The sequence below is a fragment of the Cebus imitator genome, unplaced genomic scaffold, assembly GCF_001604975.1.
Source record: "Cebus imitator isolate Cc_AM_T3 unplaced genomic scaffold, Cebus_imitator-1.0 Scaffold8, whole genome shotgun sequence".
Lineage (NCBI taxonomy): Eukaryota > Metazoa > Chordata > Mammalia > Primates > Cebidae > Cebus > Cebus imitator.
In genome coordinates, this window is record NW_016107323.1 from 5,640,503 (window position 1) to 5,666,738 (window position 26,236).

Below are 26,236 nucleotides of genomic sequence, written 5' to 3' on the forward strand. Positions count from 1 at the left end.
TGCCTTTCTCGGTCCAGAGCACATATATTGAGCCCTGACAAGCACCAGGTGCTCGGATGAGCCACTGACAGTGTCGGCACCATCCCTGCTCCCACAGCGCCTACAGGTTCGTGGTCAGGTCAAAAGCCACCGCCAGCCAGGGACACTGAATGTAGGCGGGGGAAAACACAGGCATGGGAATCAGAATTGTGTCTTTGCTTTGAGCTTGCTGTGTGGCTGTAGGAAATATGCTTGGGCTGTCTGAGCTCGCCTCATTTGGAAAATGAAGCTTTGAATGCTTAGAGTGGAAAAAGGCAAGAATTCAATAAACATCTGAGAGTAGGCTGTGCTCAGATGTGGGCACATCCCAACTGCCTCACCTCTGACTCCCTCAGTCCATCTTCCTCAAAATTTCAGAGCAAAATTTGCTTCAGGTCTTGGGATGCCAGCCCTCAATATATAAGAAGCCCCTCCCCTGCTCCAAGTACAGGATCTCACCTCCCTATGCAGGATTCAATGGATCCCCATTGCTTTTAGAACAAACACTCAAATCCCCAAAATGGCTGGCGCTGCCTTGACCTCTCTCTTCCTCTCCAGCCTCATCTCAGAACGCACGTTCCCTTGTTCTCCCTCTGGCATCCTCTTTTAGTTCCTCTTATGTCTCATCCTAACACGGGACCTCTGCCTAGAGCAGTTCCTTCTGCCTAGAGCCCTCTTTACTACTCATTGCCGGGGCAACTGCGACTCACTCTTCAGAGTGCGGTTCATGTGCTCCTCCCCAGCAAAAGCCCACTCTGACCATGCTGCTCCCACTTCATGCTCTCAGAGCCCTGTGCCCCTTTCCTGCTGGATAAATGTCTATCTCCTGGGAACTCCAGAAGAAAACCAGGTCTGTTTTGCTCACCATAGCACCTGGCACTGAGCAATAACTTCTGCTGACATTTATCAGGCACTTCTTCATGCCAGGCCCTGTCCTAGGCCCTTGGCATATATATATATATATATATATATATTTTTTTTTTTTTTTTAGACAGAGTCTCACTCTGTCACCCAGGCTGGAGTGTAGTGGTGCAATCTCAGCTCACAGTAACCTCTGCCTCCTGGGTTCAAGCTATTCTGCCTCAGCCTCTCTAGTAGCTGAGATTATAGGCACCCACCACCACACTGCACTAATTTTTGTATTTTTAGTAGAGACAGGGTTTCCCCATGTTGGCCAGGTTGATCTCAAACTCCTGGCCTCAAGTGATCCGCCTGCCTCTGCCTCCCAAAGTGCTGGGATTACAGGCGTGAGCCACTATGCGTGGTCTACTAATTTGTTTAATTGTCACAACTGCCTCATGAGGTAGGTACTATTAGTGTCCCCATTTTATAGATTGAAAAAAAAAATGGTCCAGAGAGGTTAAGTAACTTGCCTAAGGTCACAGAACTAGTAAATAACAAAGTCAGAGTTTGAACCTGGGGTGTCTTATGACAGAGCCTGCGTTAAATCACAATAAATATGTTGAGTTCCATGATTCCAGCTCCTCCTTGGAGACCTTGCCTGCTATGACTGGTCTAAGAGGACCCAGTGCTCCCTACTCCTCTCAACCCCATGTGAACTGCTTGGGATGTGGAGCAGGGACTGCAATCAGCAAAGCTAATGGGTGTCAGGTTCCTCTCTACACTGGAGCCCAGTAGTGGGTTAGCCTGGGCAGCAAGGGCTGTTTATGGGTTGTCTGGGAGAAATGTGCCCCTGGTTGTAACTAACTGCCTGTTACTGTTGGAACAGCCCCATGTTAAAGCAAAATCATGGCTCACTGGGCTCCTGCTTGGAGCTCTGTTGCAAGTGGATCCTGAGCAACTAAAGATTTGGTATTCAAACAGCCTGCAACCTCCTTATACTTAAATGATCATCCATGCACGAAACTCAGGCTTCCTTCCATTCGCTAGGGATGAAAATGCCTGCAGCCTCAGGGTGGCCTCGAGTCCCAAGCGGCAACACCACAGCCTATACAGCTGCACGTGTGCAGTGGCCTATTTAATTGCATTTTGCTCCTTTGTTTTTTGGGGTGGGGAACTGTTCCCACCAGTGACAAGCACAGCTGTAATAAAGCCTCATACCACAGAGACAAAGAGAGGAAACTGTGGGTGCCAAAGGCCAGCGAAACTCAGCTTCAGCCTGGTAATTACCAAGCTTAGGTTGGTCAACAGTACAGTTATTAAAGAAAATGAAACATTAAACATTTGTAGAATCCCAGAAATATGTGGATAGGCAAGGACAATAACTGACAGACCAGGTACAGCCTGAGATTTTAATAATGTATTTGTAATTTGCCAGAACTGTTATCCGTCCCCCAGAAGATGCCGGCTTCCTCTGTGAACTTGTGTCTGCTTCCTTGAATATGGGGAAAACGGGGTGATGTCGCTCATAGAATCCCACCTGCCTTCGCAGTGGTCACTATCCCTCCCAGGCAGCTGAGGCTCCCTGGTAGCACAGAAAGGTACAGGTGGACCGGAGCCCAGCCAGACTGCAAAGCCCGTTCCTTCCTCCAAGGAAAGCAGGAGTCTGGCTGGTGCTGCCGCTTGTTTCTCAGGGCAGTGGCCTTTTCAATTTACTCACAATGGGATCCTTTGTTTGAACTAAAGCAAAGGTCTCATGAAATAGAATAAGAACGGAGCTGCTCACAAGCAAGGCCCAGAAGGGAGGAGGGGAAGCCACACTCAACTGCCTGCCTTCCCTGTTCCCCTGCTGCTAGGGGGGCTCATGGGCTACAGCTTGCTGATTTGAATTATCCAAAGGGGAAATGGTCACTGTAGGCCTGGTCCTGCCAGGATTCAATTCTCTTTCTCAAGTGGGAACAGAGCTCTGGGGAGTTCACTTTCAGCCCCAGATTTTGGTTGCAAATCTGGGTGGCACTAGGAACCAGTTTCTGGGCTGGAGACTGCAGCATGAAGCCATAACTCCAGAGTGGAAGAGAACAGGGGCTCCCCAGCTCACTGGGTCTGCTTGGGCCAGGAGTGGCCAGTGCTGCTGGTCTCAGACCTCCTGGAAGGCCAGAGGGCAAACAAATCTTATAAATGTACTCCAGACTCCGTGATTCTTCCCCAGAGGGTAGCGGCTGAAGGAATCCATGTCTCTGGCAGACATCCTCAATCACCTGGCCTCAAAGACCCCTTGAGAAGGGGGTCTTTAGGGAAGAGATGTTGGTGTTGTGTGAGGGGGCCAGGGACCTGGCAATAGGAGTCCTGGGATATTTCATGAAATTTAAGATCAGAAATGCAGCTGGACCTTAGGCATGGACTTGGGGGAGCTCCAGGGACCCAGAAGCCCTTTCTTTACTGCATACCTGCTCTGCCTGCATGCTCCCTGTCTTCCCCAGGTCCCAGGCCCCCATAAAGGAAAACCCAGATCTGATGCCACTGATGATGGTTCCAAGGGGCTCATAGGTCACCTGGAGTTGACTGTGATCCAGAACAGTCTTATTCTGTGAGCAAAGTACTGCTGGGCAGATAATGTAATAGGTGCCCCCATCCCAGATAATGCCTATATTTTCAACTATTGAGTCATTCAGTAAGTACTGACTGACACATCATGCCAGATTCTTGGGATCCTGGAGAAGGAAACCAGTGCCTGTCCTCAGGAGGCTTATATTCAATTCAGGGAAGACAGTCAAAACTCCAATGAGATGACAGACCAGCTATCAGTGGTACTATGGTGCTACGGGCACTACTTATGTATGGGGATCAGGTGAAGTGCTGAGAAGTGCAGACACCGGAGGTGGGGAAAGGATGGGCACTCCCGAGAGAACAGCACATGTGAAGCTCAGAGGTAGGATGCTTCTTGAACACAAGAGAACATCAGGAGAGGGTGAGGGGCGGCAGGGCAGGCAACACAGGGCCTCCTAAGCCAGTGGCGAGGATTTAGCTTTTATTCTGAGTAGAATGGGAAACCATGGAGAGTTTGAAGGAGTCAACGAGATTTTTCTTAAAGGGTTATACAATAAATATTTTAGGTCTTGTGGCCATCCAATCTCTGTTGCAGCTACTCAACTCAAGTATAGAGCAAAAGCAGCCACAGACAATGCCAGTGTGTTCCAGTAAACTTTGATAGACACTGAAATTTGAATTTCATATAATTTTTGCTTGTCACTTTTGTTTTTCCCCCCAACCATTTAAAAACCATCCTTAGCTGTGGGCCACACGGAAGCTTCCAGCAGGTTGGAGTTAACCCATGAGCCTTAGTGTGCCTTCCTCTGCCTTAATACCCGCAAAGGTGACTATGGCTGCTGCTCTGAGAATGGATTCAAGTGGGTGGGGAAGCTGGGTTAGGAAGCTGTGATTGTTAACCCTGTCGACTTGATTGGGCAATGGGGTGCCCAAATATCTGTCACACGTTACCCTGGGTGTGTCTGTGAGGGTTTTCTGGATGAGATGAACATTTGAATCTGTGGGCTGAGGAAAGCAGGTTGCTCTCCCTGGGGTGGGTGGGTGCATCCATTCAGTTGAAGGCCTAAATAGAACAAAAAGGGAGTAAGAAGGAATTCCTCGCCAGGCGCAGTGGCTCATGCCTGTAATCTCGGTACTTTGGGAGGCCAAGGCAGGTGGATTACCTGAGGTCAGGAGTTTGAGACAAGCCTGGCCAACATGGGGAAAACCCTGTCTCCTCTAAAAATACAAAAATTAGCCAGGCATTGTGGTACATGCCTGTAATCCCAGCTACTTGGGAGGTTAAGGCAGGAGTATTGCTTGAACATGGGGGCAGAGGCTGCAGTGGGCTGAGATCGCACCACTGCACTCCAACCTGGGTGACACAGTGAGACTCTGTCTCAAAAAATAAAAAAAGAATTTCTCCTACCTGACTGCCTTCAAGCTGGGACATCAGTTTTTAGCTGCTTTCCGATCTGAATTGAAAAACTCAGCTCTCCTGGGTCTTTCTGTTTGCTGACTGCAGATCTTGGAATTAGCAGCCTTGGTAATCATGTGAGCCAATTCCTTATAATACATCCCGACCTCTCTCTCTCTTCCTCCACAGACCCTATTGGTTCTCTTCTTCTGCAGAACGCTAATATAGAGGCTCTGTCCATGCAGAAATGATGGGGGCACAGACTAGGGAAGTCACTGTGGAGGTGTAAGAAGTAGCTGGGCTATGGACGCACTGTGAAACCAGAGCCCACACGAGTTGCTGGCAGCCTGGGTGTGGGATACAAGAAATGGGAATCAAGGAGGCTCAGAGGTGGAAGAGCATGAACTTCCTCCTGTAAACAACTTTTGGAGACCTTGACAGAAAAATCATTCTAGAAGTAAAACAGGAAACAGGCAGCTGGAAGTAGAGAAACCAGTTACAAGGCTGTTCGGACACTGGTCTGGTGTCTACAGGGGGAGGCACCTGGCAGGTGGCCAGATGCCCAGATGGGATCTCCACCTTGTGGCTTATGAGGCATTCTGAACCACTGCCTCTTGAAGACACTGCTCAGGATGTTACAAGCTCATTTTGCATTTGGCAAGCTGTAGGTGGGGATGGTGAAAAGCAGCCCAAGATTTTGTTTGCCATGAGGTATTATTACAACTTCAACAACCCAAATAGCATCTCCGCATGGAAATGAATCTGCAATAGCTCCCTGTCACATATGGGCACTTCCCAGTTCTCAGACTTCATCACTAGAGCCCCCAAGCTTGGATCTTGTTGCTGAACTCCCTCAGGGCACTAAGCATTAGCCTGAGCACCTCCCCTGGCTGGACCAGGGGTCACTTGCTGCACTACAGTTCTCTCCAGCCCCGTGACACTCGCACTGTAATTACAAGCTCTCACTCAGTGAATGCCAAGACAAATCTAACTCTACCTAGTGGGGGAGAGATTAGGAAATGGGTGATGAGAAGGCACAGGGCTGTAGGGAAGGGAGCCCTGCTGCTGGGGGCCTGAGAGGCACCCAGTGGAGATGAGCCTGGACAAGCTTGGCAACCAGCCCCCTGACGGCATTCTGCAGCATTCTGGGGGCCCAGGCACCCTGTGAGATCCCTTTCCACTGTAACCAGGCCTGCTCCCTGCTCTTTCCTTTGGAGACACAGATAACTGCTCCTCTCTGGCAACCCAACTCTTTCTCTACCCCTACAATGGCCTGTGGGCCTTTGTCTGAGCCACTTGTCCCCAGTTCTGCTCCAAACCAACCAGAAGTCCAAAAGTCCACTTACTCTTTGAGATCCGTGTGAGGAAGCTATTCAAAGAACAAAACTAAGCACCCAGTGGTGAGTGTCCAAGCTCAAGTGTGCAGATTTTTTCTGACAGCAGAAGAGACCCGTCTACTTGCCTTCTAAGTTGAGTCCTGAAGTGGAATAACTTCCTCCTCTGACTTCTGACCTGGGCAATGGCCCCAACACTGCTTTCCAGGCCCTCACCATGAAGCCTGTCAGGCAGCCGTGTGCCTCACTCTGTATCTGCCCCTAACTCAACTCAGGCTCATAAAATATGCCCTCTTACCCATTTTTGTTCACATGCATCCCATCTGCCTCTCTAAACTCACCTTCCTCCACATTTCAGCCAATCCAACTGACTCAGCAGCCACCTTATCAAGGATCTTGGGATGTGCATTCCCATCTCCCACACAGCCCTCCTGACAGTCCCCACAGGGGAGCTTTCACCCGGCACACCATGGTCAGTACCGCCTAGCGAACACACTCCCACCTCACACCCCAAAGTTCATAGCTGAGGATAAGCCATTTGCTAGTGGACTCGGTTCTCGCAGAAGGGAGGACTGCTGCCATCTGCACATCAGCTGCCTGGGACTTAACATTTCACACGTCACATTTCAAACAGAGGCAGCAGCTGCAGCTGAGATTAAGCATATCAAAGTATACTTAGCCCTTACTATGTTGGAAGAAAACCTATTTCCCAGTTCCTGTGACCTTCATTTTCTGGCATATTGAAGTCTTATGTAATTTTTTTATATAGCCAATCTGTCTTTTCCTTTGTGATGTATTCCATTGCTTTAGGACTTACATTTTTTTCTCTGATCTGAAGTGTAGATTCTAAGGGATTTACTTTCTTCTAAATAGAAAAAGAAAAGGTTTAACTGTGGACTCCTGTATATTGGTGTCCCTGCTGCCCCCACAGCTAACCAAATGTTGCTGTACCATTTCAAACATTGTCACTGATTTATGCTTATCTTAATAATTACTAACTTATCACTAATACATTCATTTTAATAATGCCTTTCTGGGAATAAATACATTTATAGGAAATTTATAAATTCAGAAAAATAGGATTAAATAGAAATTACACACAACTTTACCTCTCTATAGAAATAACATTTCTGGTATTTATTCTACACATAAATATACAAAGCCATCTGTTCTGGGTGGCTTTACATATCTGTATTAGGAAGCCTAGGCTTCTCACTGGAAGTTCTGATCCTGAATGCTCTTATGAGATCCAATGGACTTCACTTTCTTCCCCATCTAGCTTCTGAATGGATAAGCCAACTAACATTGTTTACTGCAGTGACTCCATGGGATAGAGAGCTGGTGAGAATTTCTCTGTAAGCACAGTTTTACTTTTTCTGCTGACATCAGCAACGCAATTCACTGTGGGGCACTGGGATACACAGATGAAAGTTGGTAGTGACATCCAGCACCAGAAATAATATACTTTCATGCTTCAACCTAGGTAGGTATCTTTTTTTAAACCCAAGTTGGAATTGACTCTGTTTTACTATTTTTTTAATGTTTCCTATTCAATACTCTTTTTAAATGACTTTAAATAACTAAACAGTATTATAACATATGAATGTGACAAGTAACTTAACTGATCCTCTTCTGCAGAGGTGATTTTTACTCTACTAATTCCTGAATATACCTCCCACTAGTTCCCTGGGACAAAATTCCCAGAGTTGAGAACCTTGGGTCTTAAGAAAACATTTAAGACTTTTGACACACTTGCCAGACTGTCCCCTGGAAAGGCTGTTCACCCTGCACACACCCCCTTCTCGCAGGAAAGGACTGCCAGCCCTACATTCTTTGGCAAGGGACTTCTTTTAAACAAACAAAAAAGCACAAAAGGCACTGTCCAGCCTGGACATCAAGGGTTGCCCGTCTGAAGCAGGAAAGGTATACGCTTGGCGATGACTCACGTCCATGACTCAGTGCCAACACTAGAATACTTAATGTGCCAGCAGAAAGAGAAGGGGCCACTTAGAGTTAACAGATTCTGAAGAGCCAACAAAGAGTTTTTCTGGATGCAGAATACCAAGTACAGCAAGGGAAGTGACCTTAAAAAAAAAATGGAAGTTCCCCCCAGACGAGGTCTGGCTTGCTGTCTGGGGCAGGCATGCTGACCTTCAGGTCTACTGGCAAAGAATCGAGGTGGCCTGAGTGAGAAAACAAGTCGGTCATAAACAGACCACCACGCGCCTTCTGGCTGACCATTGGCACCTCGGGTCTATAGAGAGCCCTGCCAACTTCTACTTCCTGTAGCCACAGTGGACCAAGAACATGGCTGCCATTCTTCTCACAGGCTAAAGCAGCTTTAAGGCATTTGAGGAAGGGGAGCTTCATGCTGAGTATTCATCATCTTCACAAACATTCAGAAAAAGCAAAGTGGGAAATTCTTTGCTACAATCACTGAAATGTCACAAGACAATGTCATAGTGCAAAAGGGAAGCCCTGCAATTCAACTGACCCTGGAAACCTGCTGGAATAAAAGTCACAGCTGAGCCAAGAGAATTTTGCTTCTACTGAAGAAAACATGCTTTCAAAGGCCCTGTCAGGAAATCAACTCCCAGTCTACTAGTAACAGCGGCAGCCATGCAGCGAGGGCTATTTGTGTGGCCAGACAGGTATTCCTCTCATCTGAACTACATGGAATTATCATCCTCCTTTCAAGAAAAGGGACTTAAAAGGATTAGGAACCCCACTCCAGAACATACCACTGGCAACGGTCTGAGGCAGGATCCCAAAGCCCAGGTCTGTTGAAAGCCAGAACACAGGGCTTGACTGGCTTGGAGACCTCACCTGGTCTCCCTTGCGCTTGAGCTTAGCCACCCACATGCACTTCCCTGGTACTTACCCCAGAGAGGACTATGCCACCGGGCTCGTCCAGCAGTCAGAGAAGCTATGTCAGGCAGAGAGGTGGGGGCTGCCTCACAGACAGCCAAGGTGTGAAATAAACACAAACACATTTTGTAATCAATGATTTTTATCTCTGAAAATGGAAGCAAGTGTTTTGACAGAACACGGGCCACTCTATAAGAGCCGACCTAGGTGTAATTCACTGTCCTCTTCTGGGATGTTGTGGCTTTAAAAAAAAAAAAAAAAAAAAAGACAAAACAGGAAAACAATCCACAATGTTTAGGGTGCCTACTCTGAGCCTGTCTGGGCATTCATTCATTAAATAAGTCGTAAGCTACAAACTAAGATCAGGGGCACTTTCCCTCGCCCTCCCCTTCTCTTGGAACCACATACTCTACGGTGTTTCACCATCGACAACTTTGTTTACTTCATTAATTCAGTATCAGAACCTTCAAACATTTCTGAAGCTCAGACACAAAGGTCCTCAGCAGATTATGATGATAAGGAAACAAATACAGGTTTGAATATAAGTCACTGTCATGATTGTTTTCTTTACATCTCATGATCTACTTCAATATGAAACACACAAATACACACACACGAAACCACATCAAACATTCAGATGCCCTGAAATTGTGGAGACAGCATTCCCAATATTGGCTGGATAAGAACACGGTACCTTTTCTACACGGACATTACTCCAAGTTCAGCCATCACCACACTCTGCCCTCACCCTGGCTCCCTGTATATAGACGTGTCCTGCCAGGCCCATGCCCACAACAGCACAAGCATGTGCAAGAGTTCCCTTCGTGGTCCCAATGGCACTACACATTTCACGTTCAATCACAGACTGCCCTTCCAAAACACAGGCCTCTTAAATCTTGTTTCCCAAGCATGCAATATGAGAAATTGGAAATGGGGCAAAGTTCTAGCTAACCGAGGAATGAACAGGCGACCAGAGCTCAGTCTCTGAGCCCCCTCCGAGTCCAGGGAGGCTCTGTGCTTTGACGCAGTCTTAGTGCAAGATGGAGAGGCAGAGCAGGTTAGTTGTGCAGAGGGATGCGTTTGTTCGCATTAAAGCTACAGCAGAGGTCTGCGTTCCTGTTTCTGCTTCACTCTCGATCATTCTCCTCGGTCTCAATATTCAATTCAATCGCACCCTCTGGCCTCGTCTTAGCTTAATGTGGTTACAGCTAAAAGGCAGGAAGGAAAGAAGGAATGGCTGGGGGAGCCCTGAGAGGTTGCAGCACATGTGAGGAAGAGGGTAGAGCAGGAGCTTTGTTGGTGGAAGGAGAGCCACTTCCTCTTCCAACACAGCATGGGGAGAGCATGGGGACAGCACGGGGAAACAGGATCACCCAGCACAAATACCCCCCTCCACATGCCCTCATTTTTAGTCTCCACCACTGCACTCAAGAGCTGGGCAAGCTGCTGAAAAGGGCAAGAAGGAACACTCAGCAGTACACGTCTTCCGGTCCCAGGCACCCTTGTCAAGTATTGACCAAAACCTGAAACATGATGTTTAAAGCAATGAATGCAGTAGATCCTAGGTGTGTGACAAACTGCAGAAACACATGCTAGTTTGGGTTAGATTATAATCATCTGAAACACAGGATAACCAAGAAGCAAAATTCCATTCTGGTACAAACACTCAATTTCTAGAAAAGAGAAAGGAAAGGAAGAAATACGATAAGAGCTTTTTTGATCAGAAGACTCCATGAAATGAGAAGGGTGGTACTACGAATCCACGTGATTTTTCAAGTCTTCCTGTTGAACAGTCATCAAGACCTTTGTGCTACAAAGGAGTCAGCACCATGTGGCTACTGCTCTGATTGTTCTCAGATGAATGTTTATACAAAATAATATCTTATCTTCATTTAGTTTATAAACATACACGGTGCTGTCCCTTTCAAATTAAGGAAAAAAAAACCCACACAAATACTGCAAAGTAGCAAAATACAAAGGAAAACAAAGCTACTTTTGGTTTTGGCAACATTAAAAAAGAAAGAAATATAAAAAGCAATGTGGCATTGGTCCCTATATATTAAAAAAAGGGGGGTAATTGGGCACGACGCAATCAGAATTAGTTTGTTTTCTAAAATTCAGAATGTCTGTGATTTTAAAAGTAGCACTTTTTTAAAAGTTCAACAAGTCACATAACACTTAAAACATCAAAAAATCTTTCTGATAAAAAGGTCAGCTTTTAAATCACGTTTTGTTAATTTGGGAGACAAATTGAGTTCTTACTGGAATGTGGCCTATCGCTGGCTGACAAATCTGAAATGGAATGTCTCCAAATGGCAGTGCCTCCCTTCCGCCCTCCCTAGGACCGCACCAACAACCAGCTCCCAAGCACAAGTTCTTGCTCCCATTTTTTGCAGGGGTGGGGTGGGAACCTCAGGCTGCTATCTTCGCCATCTGCTGTTCTAACTTGGAAATACGCTCATCTTGATTGCAGATTGTGTCTTTTATAGATTTGATCTCTTTTAAAATCTCATCCAACTTGGCTTCATTTTGCTAAGAAAACAAACAAAAAAAGGAGGCAGTGACTAAAATGCAGTAAACAAAGTTCAACACAGTTCAAAACTTATAAGATATAAAATGTAATTTTCTGTTTTGCAAACGGCAAGTCACAGTCACCAAGCTGAAAAGAGAAGTCAAAGCCCTACTGCACCTGGGGCTTTGAATGTAAATGAGCACTGGCCAATCCATCTGAAACCCCGTAGCAAAACAGCAGCGTGTCACAGTGCCACTTCTGATCCTGAGGCCTGTGCACTTACTCAGACAAAGGGTCTCCTGGGTCACAATTAGACCACAGGACGAAACACAATTAGACTACAGCTCCTTCAAGGCTGCCCTACATCCTAACCACCGCAATCATTCCATCAAGAGTAACTTCTATCTGACCAGAGTAAGGGGCGATTCTCCCAGAAGCTACAGAGCTCCTGCTGTCTGTGAGGGAGGCTCCTTCTTAGGAGTGAAACCCTTGCCCTGTGTGCCCACTCCCCCTCTCTTCCATAGGACCTGCTCTCCTGGCAATAGCAGCACTCTCCAGTGGCCGCAGTGAGTCAAGAGCAGGCTCGATTCCCATTGCCCCACCCAAACAGCTCTTGCCTAAATCCCCCTTGTTGCCGTCAACCCCACACAGCCAGATCCTTCTGTCATAGCCACTCAGCTACACCTGAACACTTGGCACTCCCTCCTTCCAGGGACCTCCTCTCCCTGGTGCCTATGAACCCACACTCCCATATTTTATTTCTACCCAAAACAGGAAACGATTAAACTAGTTTGGCAAAAGACAGGAAAAACCCAAGAGGCTCCTGTTCACACTCAGAAGTGGTAGGAGACTAACACCTATCCCAGTCATGATGGTTTGTGGCCACACCTGGCTCCTTTAATGGGGCTAAGGGAGCTTTAACTCCATTAAAGGAGGCAAGTGTGGCCACAAACGACCACCATCACATGACCTAGGACCTGCTCCCACTTTTTCATTTACTGAAAACCCCCGTGCACCCAGCTGAGACAGTCCTCGCCAATGCCCTGGACCATAAGCACTTTACAGAAGATAAAGCCTAAACCAGCCAAGCACTCCCGCACTCTAGGGGTCCTCACCACACTGGCGGCGTCTGTGGTTTTCTTGGGGACGCTGATCAGGTCGCACTTCTTGTTTGCAGTGGGCTTGCTATCCAGAATGTTCTTCTTGACCACCTTGAGATCCCTGTTTTTGCCTGGAATGTACCCGTGCTTCAAGGAGATGAGGATTGGGTCTGCATTCTTGCCCTCGAACCACTCTTCTGCCTCCAGCGCAGCTTCTGGCCCCGCTGTGTCAGGATACAGGTCATCTTGGAAAAGGTCAGACTACAAGAGACATTTGGCACCCACGGGTAAGGAAGAAGAAAGGCCTGGAATTTTTGAATTTTATTTTTACATTTGTTTAAAACATGGATTGTTTAGCAAACTAGGCACTCACCTTCCTGGGAACAGTCATGATTATAGGTTCACACTTTCTCTCATGAAGTTTGAAGAATCTTCAAAGGGAAATAAAGGCAAAGTTGTATTAAGTGAAATATGAGGCTGAGTAACAGGATTAATAATGACTTTTCTACAATGCTGTCTGAAATGTCAAGTGTTTCTTTACCCATCCCCACATCTGATCCACCCTAGGAATAGGCAGAACTTAGTGTTCTGGGTTGACAGATGAGAGAACGGAAGCCAAGAGTCACAATGCTAGGAAATGGCGGATTGGAGACCAGAACCATGAGTAGAGGTCTAGGTATTATGATGGAAAATGCCAATTATCTGGGGGGCAGATAAACTGTGATGGAAATAATAGAAACCCTGAAACTGACTCACATGTGAAAAAATTACCATGTCAACATACAGGAGAGAACAAGACAATTTTCTTTTTCAGTCAAGACGAGAAACAATAAAAAATTCTCTCTAAAGCTCTTGGCAAGAGAGGTAGCCTTAGTGAGTATTCTGTCCAGATCACCAGATCAAATGGCTGGTGTGCAAGGGGGGAGTTAAGGGTAGGTGTAAATGCTACTGGGGAAATGGTTTCTGAATTTTAAGAGTTTAAGTCAGAGAAGACACTGACACATCAAATATGCAAAACCAATGAAACTCATTTCTCCTGCGAAACCTGCAGCCTTTGGCATTTGAAAGTGGGCAGGAGTCCAGTGAAGACAGCCTGGCAGATACATTGCTCTAACGCCCAGGGGAACAAAAGCTGAGTAGAGCTCAGGGTGGTGGTAAAGGTGTTTGTAAAATCATCGTCCTCTTTAAAAAGAAGGTTGTGTCAAATGTGCCTGTTTACTATTTCAACCAAAAACCAAAGGAGTCCCAGACAAAAACCTTTTCTTTTTTTTTTTTTTTTTTTTTAAGACAGGGTCTTGCTCTATCACCCAGGCTGGAATGCAGTGGCACAAGCTCACTGAGGCCTTGACCTCCTGCGCTCAAGCAAATCCTCCCACCTCAGCCTCTGCAATAACTGGGACCACAGGTACAGACTATCACGCCTTGCTAACTTTTTAATGTTTTGTAGAGACAGAGTCTCACTAGATTGCCCATACTGCTCTTGAACTCCCAGGCTCAAGGGATCGTCCCACCGTGGCCTCCCAAAGTGTTGGGATTAGAGGGTAAGCCACCACTCCTGGCCCAAAAACATTTTTAAAGACTGATTTAATGAAAATTCTGCCGTTAGTATAATGACTAAAAAGCCTGACCTGGCTTTGACTTCCAGTTCTACTACTAAAACCCGTGAGAGTATGACTACCTCACCAAGCTTCAAGTTCTTCAACCATAAAATAGGATAAAAGTAACATCTACCACATAGGATTATTATGAGAAGGGAAAAAGGCAGCATGTAGCATATCCAGCATAGTACCTGGCATATAATAAACGCTCAAGAAACACTTCAGAAATAGGAGACATTCTGAACAACTGTGTTTACAGTCTGTTGAACTTTTAGATGACAACAAATGTGTTCCAAAATACTGGATGTAATCATAAGTTCAAATTCAGCCTATTTTGAACCACATTTTGATTAGTTTGATTTAAACCACAATTTTCAATTATCTTTAACAGCTTTCCTTCATTATTCCAACTCTTAGGAAAAAAAAAAAAACAGAGAGTTTTGGGTTTTTTGTTTGTTTGTTTTTTGAGATAGAGTCTCACTTTGTCACCCAGGCTGAAGTGCAGTGGCATGATCTCGGCTCACTGCAACCTCCACCTCTCGGGTTCAAGTGATTCTACTGCCTCAGCCTCCTGAGTAGCTGGGATTACAGGCACAAGCCACCATGCCCAGGTGATTTCTGTATTTTTAGTAGAGATTAATGTAAAAAAAGGACTTACATAAAAATTCTTTTACTTGTATTTTGAGAGTCATAAGTATTAATTCTTTAACTGCGAGACCAGAACAGCAAGGTTTTTTAAAGTCCATATAAACAGTGTTATAGAAATGTGATGATGTAGTGCTAATTACTCTGCTGTTTGAAATGGCCAGTGGTCACTGAGTCTCAGAGGGTATCTTTGTTGACTAGCATGAGAAAAACGCCTGTCCCTTAGGAAGCCCACTGACATCATAGAATATGAATTTTTTAAAAATCAGAAATAGTACAGAGAGGAAGAAATTGCATCACAGCTGAATTTCCTAAATCAAGCTACCACTCCATTGTAGGATCTTTGCTTTCTCTAGTTTAGGACAGGTGGGGCACCAAATACAGTTTTGACCCTGGTTCTTCTACTCATAGAGTAAGAAAACCACCCCTTTTCCATCCCCAAGCCAGGCTCTCCCCTACTTGCCCACCAGAGAACACTGACCATGGCCTCAGCTTGAAGATTAAAGATGCATGTTTCACTATTTCAGTAGCTGTGCAATATAACCGAGTATGCCACTTAATTGCTACACTTCAGTTGTATGAGCAGGAAACAAAGTATTAATTCCATGGTACACACAAGGATAGAAAGACTTGGGCTTCATAGAATTTCTTGTAGCTATATTGCTCTGGTACCATCAGGCATTCAGACGACAATAAAAAGTGAGATTTGCTGGGTGTGGTGCTGGGCGCCTATAATCTCAGCTACTTGGAAGGCTAAGGCCGGAGAATCACTTGAACCAGGGAGGCGGAGGTTGCAGTGAGAGATCGCACCACTGCACTCCTGCCTGGGCAACGGAGTGAGACTCCGTCTCAAAAAAAAAAAAAAAAAAAAAGTGAGATTTTCATAATGAAGAAACTTAGTTTTAGCGAGTATCCTCAGAAAGTGCCATCTCATAGCAATGAGTATAAGTCTACTACTTTCTTACTTAGAATAGTGAGATATTTTTGAGATCTGAAGTATATGCTAGTCTGAGTTGAAATAATTGTCGCACAGTTACACCAACCTAGAATACTGACAATCTCTATTTTTTACCTGGCAATCTCACATTTGTTCACATCAAGTCCCCTCTTGGGCATGTAACCCATCCCTCTCTGAGGCTCCTTGCTGCTGAATGTGTTGAGGTAGTGGACATATGGGGATTCATCCGTGATCTCAAAATAGCGAATACTGCTGTCACCCTGTAAGAAATCAGAGACAAGTTTGTGTCTGATTGTTATTGAAACATCTGGATTATGCGGGTATCTCTCTCCTCTATAAACCCAGCATTAGTTGGGACCCCGCTTCAGTAGTTAACCTTTGTTTCTTCATAAAGAGGCTTGCACATGATAAAACTGATAAAGCATATGACAGTTTCTTTTCCTCAAAAAGTAACCCCTCACTTATCAAATGCTAACATGCCTCTTAAGTGGTCTCCTCAGCCTCCTACCAAAGGCTCTAATTTTACTCCGCTGAGCCTAGGTACTAGGCCAGAGTTAGGGCAAAAATGTTAATGCCTCTGCTAAACAGCTACATTGCAATTCAACTTCAAAAAACAAACAAACAAACAAAGACTAAGAGGATTGCCAAGAATGCAATTCTTGATTTAAGTAATTATTCACTGGCATAGCGCAATGCTGTTCACAGACCTAGGGGCACCAATATCAGGCATTTAGATGATGACAAAAAATGAGATTTTTCTAATGAAAAAACTCAGTTTTAGTGAGTATCCTCAGAAAGTGCCATCTCATTGCCATGTGTACAATTCCACTACTTTCTTGCTTAGAATGGTCAAATATTTGAGTGCTGAAGCATATGTTAGTCTAAGTACAAATAATTGTCACACAGTTACACCAACCTGAACAATGAAGGCAATCTTGTCTGGCAGAGAGGAGATATACATATATGTAAGAAAGAAGAAGACAAAAATAGCTAGGTGGTATCATGCCTCAACAGTGATCCCAGTTCTCATGATTTCCATTTGTCTCAATGATTGAGATATCTAAAGCAATGAAAAAGAAGCTAAACCCTTACTAGTCATTTTCTGCATACCCAAAAGAATTTTCCATCTTGTGCTACTTATATCTGAGTAACTGATCATTTTGTTTGTTTTAGTTCAGTCAGGGGCAACAACGGCAAGGTAAATGTGCTTAACACCTGTTAACATCTGCAGTAAAATGGCTTTCAAGGAAACAGACAAGATCACCGTTTCTAAGAAACTGACCTATTATAAAAATGTAAAGCAGGTCTGCAGCATGCTCAATCAGCTATGAAAAGTAAACATCACCAGCTTTACCACCCAGTGAAGGGCTATCTAACAGGCCTAGGGAGTATATCAACAGCTCTACTGCTATTAATTTGTTTATTTCAACCACAAAAAGTTCTAAGGGAAATTGAGCCTACAAAAAAATAAGGAATTATAAGGTTCCCACCTACAAAAATGAAATAATAAAGCTACCCACAGTCTAGGCATGCTGGGCTCATAAGGCAGGACGAAGGTTTTTGGAGTTCAGTGAGGAGTCTCCCTATAACTGCTATCACCCCTGAGCTTTAGTCAGGACTCATATCTTCAAGCCCAGGGTCCTAGCTCTGAACCCCCGGAACAAGAACCCTCCAGAGAGCCTTTGAGGCCCTCAAAAGTTTGTATCCACAAAACACCATTCTCTTAACAAGTCCATGGTGTGTGGCACTAAGTATACACGTGCTCATCTAGGGTTATCCAACAAATTTCAGCATTAGATGCGGCCAACTGGTTACCCATCCCTGGCACAAGCACAGATAAATCTAAAATCACCAATCAGGTAGCACTGCTAGGTGAAGAAGAAACACCAGTGTGTCTTCTTTTCTTCACAAGAATGCCCTGATTGGAGCATTTTCCCCAGCACCCCAACCCAACCCCTGCTTCAGTCAAAAGTATGGAACATGGTGTGTTGTCGCTGCACAACTGGCAAGCTACACACAGTCCAGTCTCAAGACCTAAAAATACCAAATTATCTGTCCTTAGCTTATAACATACACACAGAAATTAGAAAAATTAAACAGACACAACACATTGCCCATCCTCTAAATCTCTGAAGGATAAATGTTTCCACTTACAGGATTTAACACCAAACATCAAAATTACTGTTTACCTTTCCACATAAGTAAATGATGCTGGTGTCAGGGTCATAGAAAGGCAGCAACACCCCATTGCTAGTGTCCATCTCATGAAGAGCGATTGGTTCCTGCATATTTTTCTGGGGGGGGGAAATGATATATATGTGTGTGTGTATACATTTTTTTTTTAAATACATTTTTATAATCTTATTATACATTCTTCTATCCCAATTAAGTGAGCCATTTTCCTAGAATAATAGAAGTCTGAACTATGCACATGCAATACTCATACATGTAAACAGCAACAGGGATGCTAAATGAGATCCAGCTCACTAAAAATTTCACTGATTTGACAACATAATGCATGCATACATCAGCGTGATTTCATGACAATGATGACACAGCCCTTCTCCTTTGTGACTGTTTTTTTTTTTTTTTTTTTNTTTTATGCTCACGGATAGAAAAGATCAACATCATTAAAATACTGCCAAATGAAATTTACAGAATTAATTTAATGCTATTTATTTTATTTTTTTGAGACTGAGTCTCCTTCTGTTGCCCAGGCTGGAGTGCAGTGGTGTGATCTCAGCTCACTGCAACCTCCACCTTTCAGATTCAAGAGATTCTCCTGCCCCAGCCTCCTGAGTAGCTGGGATTACAGCCACGCACCACCACGGCCGGCTAGTTTTTGTATTTTTAGTAGATACAGAGTTTCACCATGTTGACCAGGCTGGTCTCGAACTCCAGGCCTCAAGTGATCCGGCTGCCTCAGCCTCCCAAAGTGCTCAGATTACAGGCATGAACCACTGCGCCCAGTCTATTTTCTTTTTTAAAAGTACTTTTTAAATTATAAAACAAATATCTGTGATTTTTAAAAGTTGAAAGATATAACAAACAACATAAAAATCATTTCATATTCCAAAATCCTACAGCCCAGTGAGTGGCAGAAACTATTACCATTTTGATCTACTTCCTTCCGACACATGTACACAGAGATTGAGATGATACTATGTATGTTGTATTTTTCCCCACTTAAGCTAACTATGAACATTTTTCTAAGCATGACCATTTTGATTTAGATAATTGATCATATTCTTTATGATATATGAACTTATTTCCCAAATCCAGAACACTAGATTCTTCATACATTCTTTTTAAAAATATATACAACAGCCTCTTCAGGAGTATCAAGAGTATGTCTTTGAAATACATATACCTGTAAGTCTCCAATGAGGATAAGAGCTTCACATCCAATTGAAGACTAGCAGGCACTTAGAAAACTACACTAAGAATCCCATAATCTGCTTAACCACTGGAAGACCTGCTCAGAACAGACAGAAAGCTCAAGTGAAAGCAAGAGGAAAGGCTGGGGAAGGCATACCGGATTCCAGAGAGCCAGCTGCCGCTCGCTCATGCGGCTGAAACCAGTGGTGAAGACATTGCCGTCGGCCAGGAAGATGGCTCTCATGGGTCTTGCTCCTTCATGTGCTTTCTCCTTCTCCTGGAGAGCAAAAAGGCACAGGCCACACATTAAACTACAAGGAGACAAGGTGAGTGGGGAAACTCCAGCATTGATCCAGCCTCATCCACTGCCGTTCATGTTCACCTGGGTGTGGGAGGGAGGCCAGTGTGAACCACCCCTTTCCCCAGATGAGGAAACAAAGAGATACTACGTGATCTGGACAAGGCCCCTCAGTGAGGTAGCAAGAGTGCCAGGATTTGACTCAAAAGCCTCACTCTCTCCACCATATCCGGCTGCCAACCCAAGTCCATGCTCTGCAAAAATAAAACACATGAAAGGACTCTGCCAAATGTCTGTTTCTCAAAATGATACTAATATAAGGAGATTAGATATGTCCTACCATTTCTACCAATATCATAGGGCAGAAAGAAGCTTTGTCTAGTTAACCCCTTCCTTGACCTCGCTAGTTTAATGAGTGCACTAGGACAACCCTTGGAAGATCTGGGATGGAGAAAACACTTTGTGCGGGGCTGGGCAAGTCCCCAGGGCTCCATAAGCACCAGCTACTATCATTGCCCGACTTTTGAAAAGAAATGGTGCCAAAAGACAAACACATCTCAGGAAGGGCCTCAGAGTGTGGCAAGTGAGGCCTTCTCGGATTCACTACTTGTAGTTTCAACCTTGACTAAAGACCCAAATGTCCATCTTTTGACAGGGTGTGTTGAGGTCCAGTTTGGGTGGCAGAAACTAAGACACTGAGCTGATGAGAGAACCTGTTCCATCTTTTTTCTTTTCTTTTTTTTTCGGAGATAGGGTCTCACTCTGTCACCCAGGCTGGAATGCAGTGGTGTGTGTGATCTGTGATCTTGATCTCAGCTCACTACAACCTCTGCCTCCCAGGTTCAAGCAATTCTCATGCCTCAGCCTTCTGAGTAGCTGGAATTACAAGCATACACCACCACGCCCGGCTCATTTTGTGTGTGCGTGTGTGTGTGTATTTTTAGTAGAGACAGGGTTTCACCATGTTGGCCAGGCTGGTCTCAAACTCCTGAGCTCAAATGATCCACCCATATTGGCCTCCCAAAGTGCTGGGATTATAGGTGTGAGCCACCACACCCGGCCACCTGTTGCATCTTTAACAGTTGTTTTGGGAAAAGGGCAAGAAACTGATTCATCAATATTCAATACTAAGCTCCAAAATCAGGAATGCAGCCAATTGGTTTAACTGATTAAGACTTAAAAACTCTTAAAGACTCTAGTGAACTGATACAAACTATTTCTTTGTGAAATAAAGCCACAAAGTGAGAGACTTGAGAAAAAGCTGAAAAATTTACAAGTCTGGAGAGAAGCACAACTAGGGAGACAGTCAGAAGCCTATAAGCCTTCTCTTATTCACAGCTGGTGTCTGCATACAACACGAGACCACTGACCAGTACTGCTGCCTGCCTTAAAAAGCAGAAAGCTCACACACACTCAAGTGCTCCAACTACCTGAGTTTTCATCCTAGGAATACTCACAGCAACAATCTCTTGTTTCCTGGGATCGATGACTCTCACTTTCTTGTCTTTGGAAGCTGTGCAGATCAGACTGCCATTCCGGTTCCAGCTCACATTGTAAATCATGTCTGAATGCATATCGTCCAAGTTTAGAAGGGCTTCCCCTGTTCCCACATTCCAGATGATAATGGCATTATCACAACCTAAAACAGGCAAAACCACCAGAGAGCAGAAGATTAGAAACACCTATACAACACTCTCCAAAAACTACAGATACAGTGAGGGGGGTGGGAGGGAGAGGAGAGCAAGAGGAAGAGGGAGAGAAAAGATGCTGCTGATTGTCAGAGGCCCTACTTACTGAGAGTTAAAAACTGAAATGACAAAGAAAAAGTTTTGTCTAAAAGAAATAAAAGTGTTAAAGTAAAACACAGCTTGTTAAGTTTGGGTTCATATGAAACAATCAACCAAACAAAAAACAAAGAGCCACACCAAAACAGAACCCTCTTTTCTTTAAAGAGTTAACTGGGCTGGTAGACCCAAGTGATGTCAAGTTTCCTTTTCTAGTAAAACAAGCATCTATAGCTTATTTCTCTGCCAAATAAACTAAAAATAAAAGGCTTAAGTAACTGTTTAGGGCACTCAACAAAAACTCTGGGTGGCAGGTTATTCCAATCAGTGAAGCTCTAAGACACAGCTTTGATATATTAAAGTATGGTACAACAGTGGAAGAGAAAAGCCAGAAGTAGGGCCTGTTTGCTCACAACAGATCTGTATCTTTAAAAGAAGAGAAAAATAGGTCAAGACTGCTCTTATCACGGTGAGAAGCCCAAACTATAATCAAGTAGGTACATGGATTCAGAAACAGATTCTCAAAGAGGGCCACGATGTCAACTCAACCACCACCTCAGTTCATCAACTCCTTCCTTCCTTCTTTCAAGAGTCTGCCCCAAGCCTCCAGGCCCCTTTAAAAAGAGGCAGCATGTGTTGCTCCGAGGATATCAGTTCAAGGATAAAGCAAAATAAAGGAAGGACATCCTAGAGATGGATTCTTGCCAATAAAGCAATTTTGAAATCATTTAGGAAAAAATAGCCACTAATACCCAGGATACTTAAATTATGTAAGGGTTAGAAATAGGAAACTGGCCAGGCATAGTGGCTCACACCTGTAACCCCAGCACTTTGGGAGGCCGAGGCAGGTGGATCATCTGAGGTCAGGAGTTTGAGACCAGTCTGACCAACATCAAGAAACCCCATCTCTACTAAAAATACAAAATTAGCCAAGCATGGTGGTGTATGCCTGTAGTCCCAGCTACTTGGGAGGCTGAAGCAAAAGAGTCGCTTGAACCCAAGAGGTGGAGGTTGCAGTGAGCCAAGATCATGCCATTGCACCCCAGCCCAGGCAACAAGGGTGAAACTCCATCTCAAAAAAAAAAAAAAAAAAAAAAAGGTAGGAAACTGGGTAAAAAACTACACGACAGTATGAAAAGTTGAAGCTAAACTCTGGGATGGACAATTGAACCTTTCTGTGCCTTATGCCTCACAGGCAAACAAGTAACTTCAGCCCCAGCAGCTGGATCACATACTCTAAAAATATGCAGAACACAACAATCACCCATTCTCCTTTACATGTAAAAAGAAGAATGAAGACCAATCTACTGCTGCTGCCCTATGTTGAGCCTTGATAAGAAAGGTAGCAGGAAATTTTCCATGATGGAATTCCAGCTCTGGAGTGTCTTTCCTCTCCTTAATCAGACTGAGGTTCTGAGTAGAACACTAAAAATGATCCCCAAGTATAGTCAATGGTGATTATAAACAACAATATCCTACATGGCATCTTTTTTGAAAAATGGGCCTTAGTTTCAATAGGTATTTGGCACTATAATTTTTTGTTTAACTCACTATGAATCATAAACATTCTGTATTCCCAATTAAAAACTGAACTGCCCCCACCTCCTCCATTTTACTGGTGAGGGGAAAAGACCTTTAAAATTCTACCTCTAACATTACTATCACTTTTTAAATATATCACTTTTATTAAGGTATAACTTACATACAATACAATACACCCATTTTAAGTATATATTTGGTAAGTTTCAACAAATGCATATACTCATGTAGCCACTACTACAATCAAGATGTAGACTATTTCCATCACCCCACAAAGTTCCCTCATGCCTTCTGTATTGTTTTCATAAAAGAAAATGAAATCTCCAATTTTAGACAATGGAAAAGATTTCTGTACAACATCAATGTCCAGAAATAGGGGACTAATCAAGTACACTGAGGTATATCTAGAAGTCATTAAAAATAGGAAGAGTGCTTAATGGCACATAAAAAGGGTCACAGTATACCACCAAGTGCAGAAAGCAGGCCATGTGTAAATTGTATAAACCCATCCCTTTGTGTAAAATAATTTATGCATATGCACAGAAATATCTTCTGGAAAGAAACATCAAAATAGTAATAATGATCTTACCTCTGAGTGGTGGGATTAAAAGTGATTTTTTTTTCCTTTTGTTTACATATGCTCTCTATAGCATACACACACTAATTGTATAGCAGGGAAAAATGCAAGAACCCAGGGCTTCTGGCTCCCTAACAAGTTATACCTTCTACCACATCAGGAATAACCAAAACTATGGTTCATGGAGGGCTCTGGCAGGAACCATGAATCTGCCGAAATTATGGCAGGAAATTCATAGCTTTCATCAGATTGTCAAAGTGGCCTTGAAACACACATACACATGTGTGCAGGCTGGGGGAGCAGTGTACCCCAATACTCTTCACCATGGTTTCCTAATAATCTGCTTTAAAACCATGTAATGTAGCACACAACCAAAACACATTTGTTGCCCCCTACTCAGAGAGCCACAAGAGCGGAAGACAAGGGGAGGGGCACTGAGCTCGGCTCCCACCTGCACTAAGAAGCACATTTCGGGCCGTCGGATGCCAGGCAACGATGCCGACTCTCTTTGAATGGCCTTCCAAAATCACCACAGGTTCAGTCAGGGAAAGGGTGAGTCCATTTTCTGGGATCTGCCATACCTGTTAGAGAAAGAAGAAAGATGATCCACATGAAAGCTACTGCCTTTCATTATCACATTTACAGTGACCATCCGCTTTAAAGATTTGCTCTATATAAACAGAACATACAGTGATATTTGGATGAAAGGCAGAATATTGTGAAATGACTGTGTTCAGCTGTTTTTAAAATGTAATATGTTATCGGAAATCAGGATACCAACAAGGACTACAAAACACTACCTCTCAACTTTTATTTATTATTTGGGATTTTATTCTAAATTCCTTATTAAGTTCAACACTCTCCAGTTAGAAGCATGCAAATAATTGAAAGAAAAATATAAAATGACTGAAACAGTCATGAAAAGGATTGGGATGAAGACACTTAGCTAAGTCTCTGGCTCTTGATAGGATAATATAGTTTTAAAACATATTTTCTATAATTTTACACTTGGAAAATAAAATACACAATATTTTTGTAACATGTATTATAGAAAATATTTTACAAAGAAAAAAATAAGTTAGACCTCCTCAAAATTAAAAGCTTTTGTGCTTCAAAGGACACTATCAAGAAAGTGAAAAAACAGTCCACAGAATGGGAGAAAGAGAAAATAATTTGCAACTCATACATTTGATAAGAGAATATATATATATATATATACACGTATACGTATATATATATATATATATATATGTATGGATGGATGTATATATAACATAAAAAGAACTCTTAGAATTCAACCAACGGACAGATAACCCAATTTAAAAATAGGCCAGTAAGCAAAACAGACATTTTGAGGAATACATATAAATGGCCAAAAAGCACATGAAAAGATGTTTGGCATTATCAGTTATGACAGAAATGCAAATCAAAACCACAAGCTCTCCCTTCACACCCATTAGGATGGCTAGAATCTAAAAGACTGATAACAAGTGTTGACAAGCATGTGAAAAATCAGAGCCTGCACACATGGCTGGTGAGAATGTAAAATGGTGCAGCCACCATTTGGTGGCAGACTTTGGAAAACAGCCTGGAAGTTCCTTAAATGATCAAACAGTTATCATATGACCCAGCAATTCCACTCCTAGGGATATACCCAAGAGGATGGAAATGTGTCCACACAAAAACTTGTACAAGGATGTTCACAGCAGCATTATTTGTAATAGCCCAAAGGTGGAAACAACCCAAATATCCATCTATTGATAAATGGCTAAAAAAAGTGACATATTCATACATTGGAATATTATTTGGCCATAAAAAAGAATGAAGTACTGATACATGTTACAACATGAGGAAACTCTAAAAACTTTATGCAAAGTGAAAGAAGCCAGACATAGAAGATTACATATTATAGGATTCCACATACGTGAAATGTCCGGAATAGGCAAATCTGTAAAGACAGAAAGTAGAATAGTGGTTGCTTAGTGTTGGGGAATGTGGAGGGAGGCAGGTGGAGGGGTGATAGCTAAAGGATGTGGGTTTCTTTTTGAAAACATTCTATAATTGTCTGTGGTGATGGTTGTGAATATTCTAAAAATCAGTAAATTGTACATTTTAAATGGGTAATTCTATGTGAATTATATCCCAATAAAACTTGTTATTTAAAAAAATCCTCTTGACTGGTGAAGACATGCAGAAGACTCACCATATCTTAACTGGGGACATGCCTGGGCAGCAGGGGGAGAAAGGAATAGGGAAAGTATGAGAGTGGAAGGAACGAAAGATTTACATTTAACAATGGAAGACAAAGGTTTCAAAAGGATAAGAAACAAACAACCTCTAAGAAAAGGACTGAGTTACAGGTAAGCTGAGTGGCATCAAGAACCCTATAGAAGGCCAGATGGTAAATAATATTTAAGTTTATGAAAAAGCTAAAGTTTAAAATCATTATCTTCTACATGAAGATTAAAATAAGTAAATTTATCATCAGAAATGATTTTGAGGAACTCACGAAAAATTTAAGAACCTGCCAGAGAAAAATCATGTTTAAAACTAGAACAAGTGAGAAACAGAATTTTCCGTTGTCGAAACTTTAAAGAAGGAGACAAACAATTGTCTGTTTTCAGTTGCTTAGTGGAAGGCAGAGATCTAGATTGGATGAGTGTTTAGAGTTCAGCTCAGTTCTGCCGTCCTGCAAAAAATGAGAACAAAAAGTTTGCCATTCTGAAGAGAGGGAAAAAGTCATGAGTTGAGTGACTGGTTCATTTTTACAGCTAAATTCTACCCAGGCTAAATATAGCCCTTTATGCAAATCACAGCAAAAATAAACCTGCATTTTGAGGGCCC

The 26,236-nt window shown here is 43.4% G+C and overlaps 1 protein-coding gene across 1 annotated transcript in view; it reads right to left on the minus strand.

The window, feature by feature from the left end:
* Positions 1 to 9,127: 9,127 nt before the first annotated feature.
* The window catches only part of CORO1C (coronin 1C), an 87,631-nt gene continuing 70,522 nt past the window's right edge, over positions 9,128 to 26,236 (minus strand). Inside the window, exons 4-11 of the mRNA XM_017541348.1 lie at positions 23,844 to 23,973; positions 20,950 to 21,131; positions 19,352 to 19,471; positions 18,006 to 18,110; positions 15,931 to 16,076; positions 12,989 to 13,046; positions 12,631 to 12,876; positions 9,128 to 11,535 (exon numbers count right to left, since the gene is read on the minus strand). Of these exons, the coding sequence (XP_017396837.1) occupies positions 11,416 to 11,535; positions 12,631 to 12,876; positions 12,989 to 13,046; positions 15,931 to 16,076; positions 18,006 to 18,110; positions 19,352 to 19,471; positions 20,950 to 21,131; positions 23,844 to 23,973 (1,107 nt within the window). The 3' untranslated portion in view covers positions 9,128 to 11,415. The remainder of the gene's footprint in view (positions 11,536 to 12,630; positions 12,877 to 12,988; positions 13,047 to 15,930; positions 16,077 to 18,005; positions 18,111 to 19,351; positions 19,472 to 20,949; positions 21,132 to 23,843; positions 23,974 to 26,236) is intronic.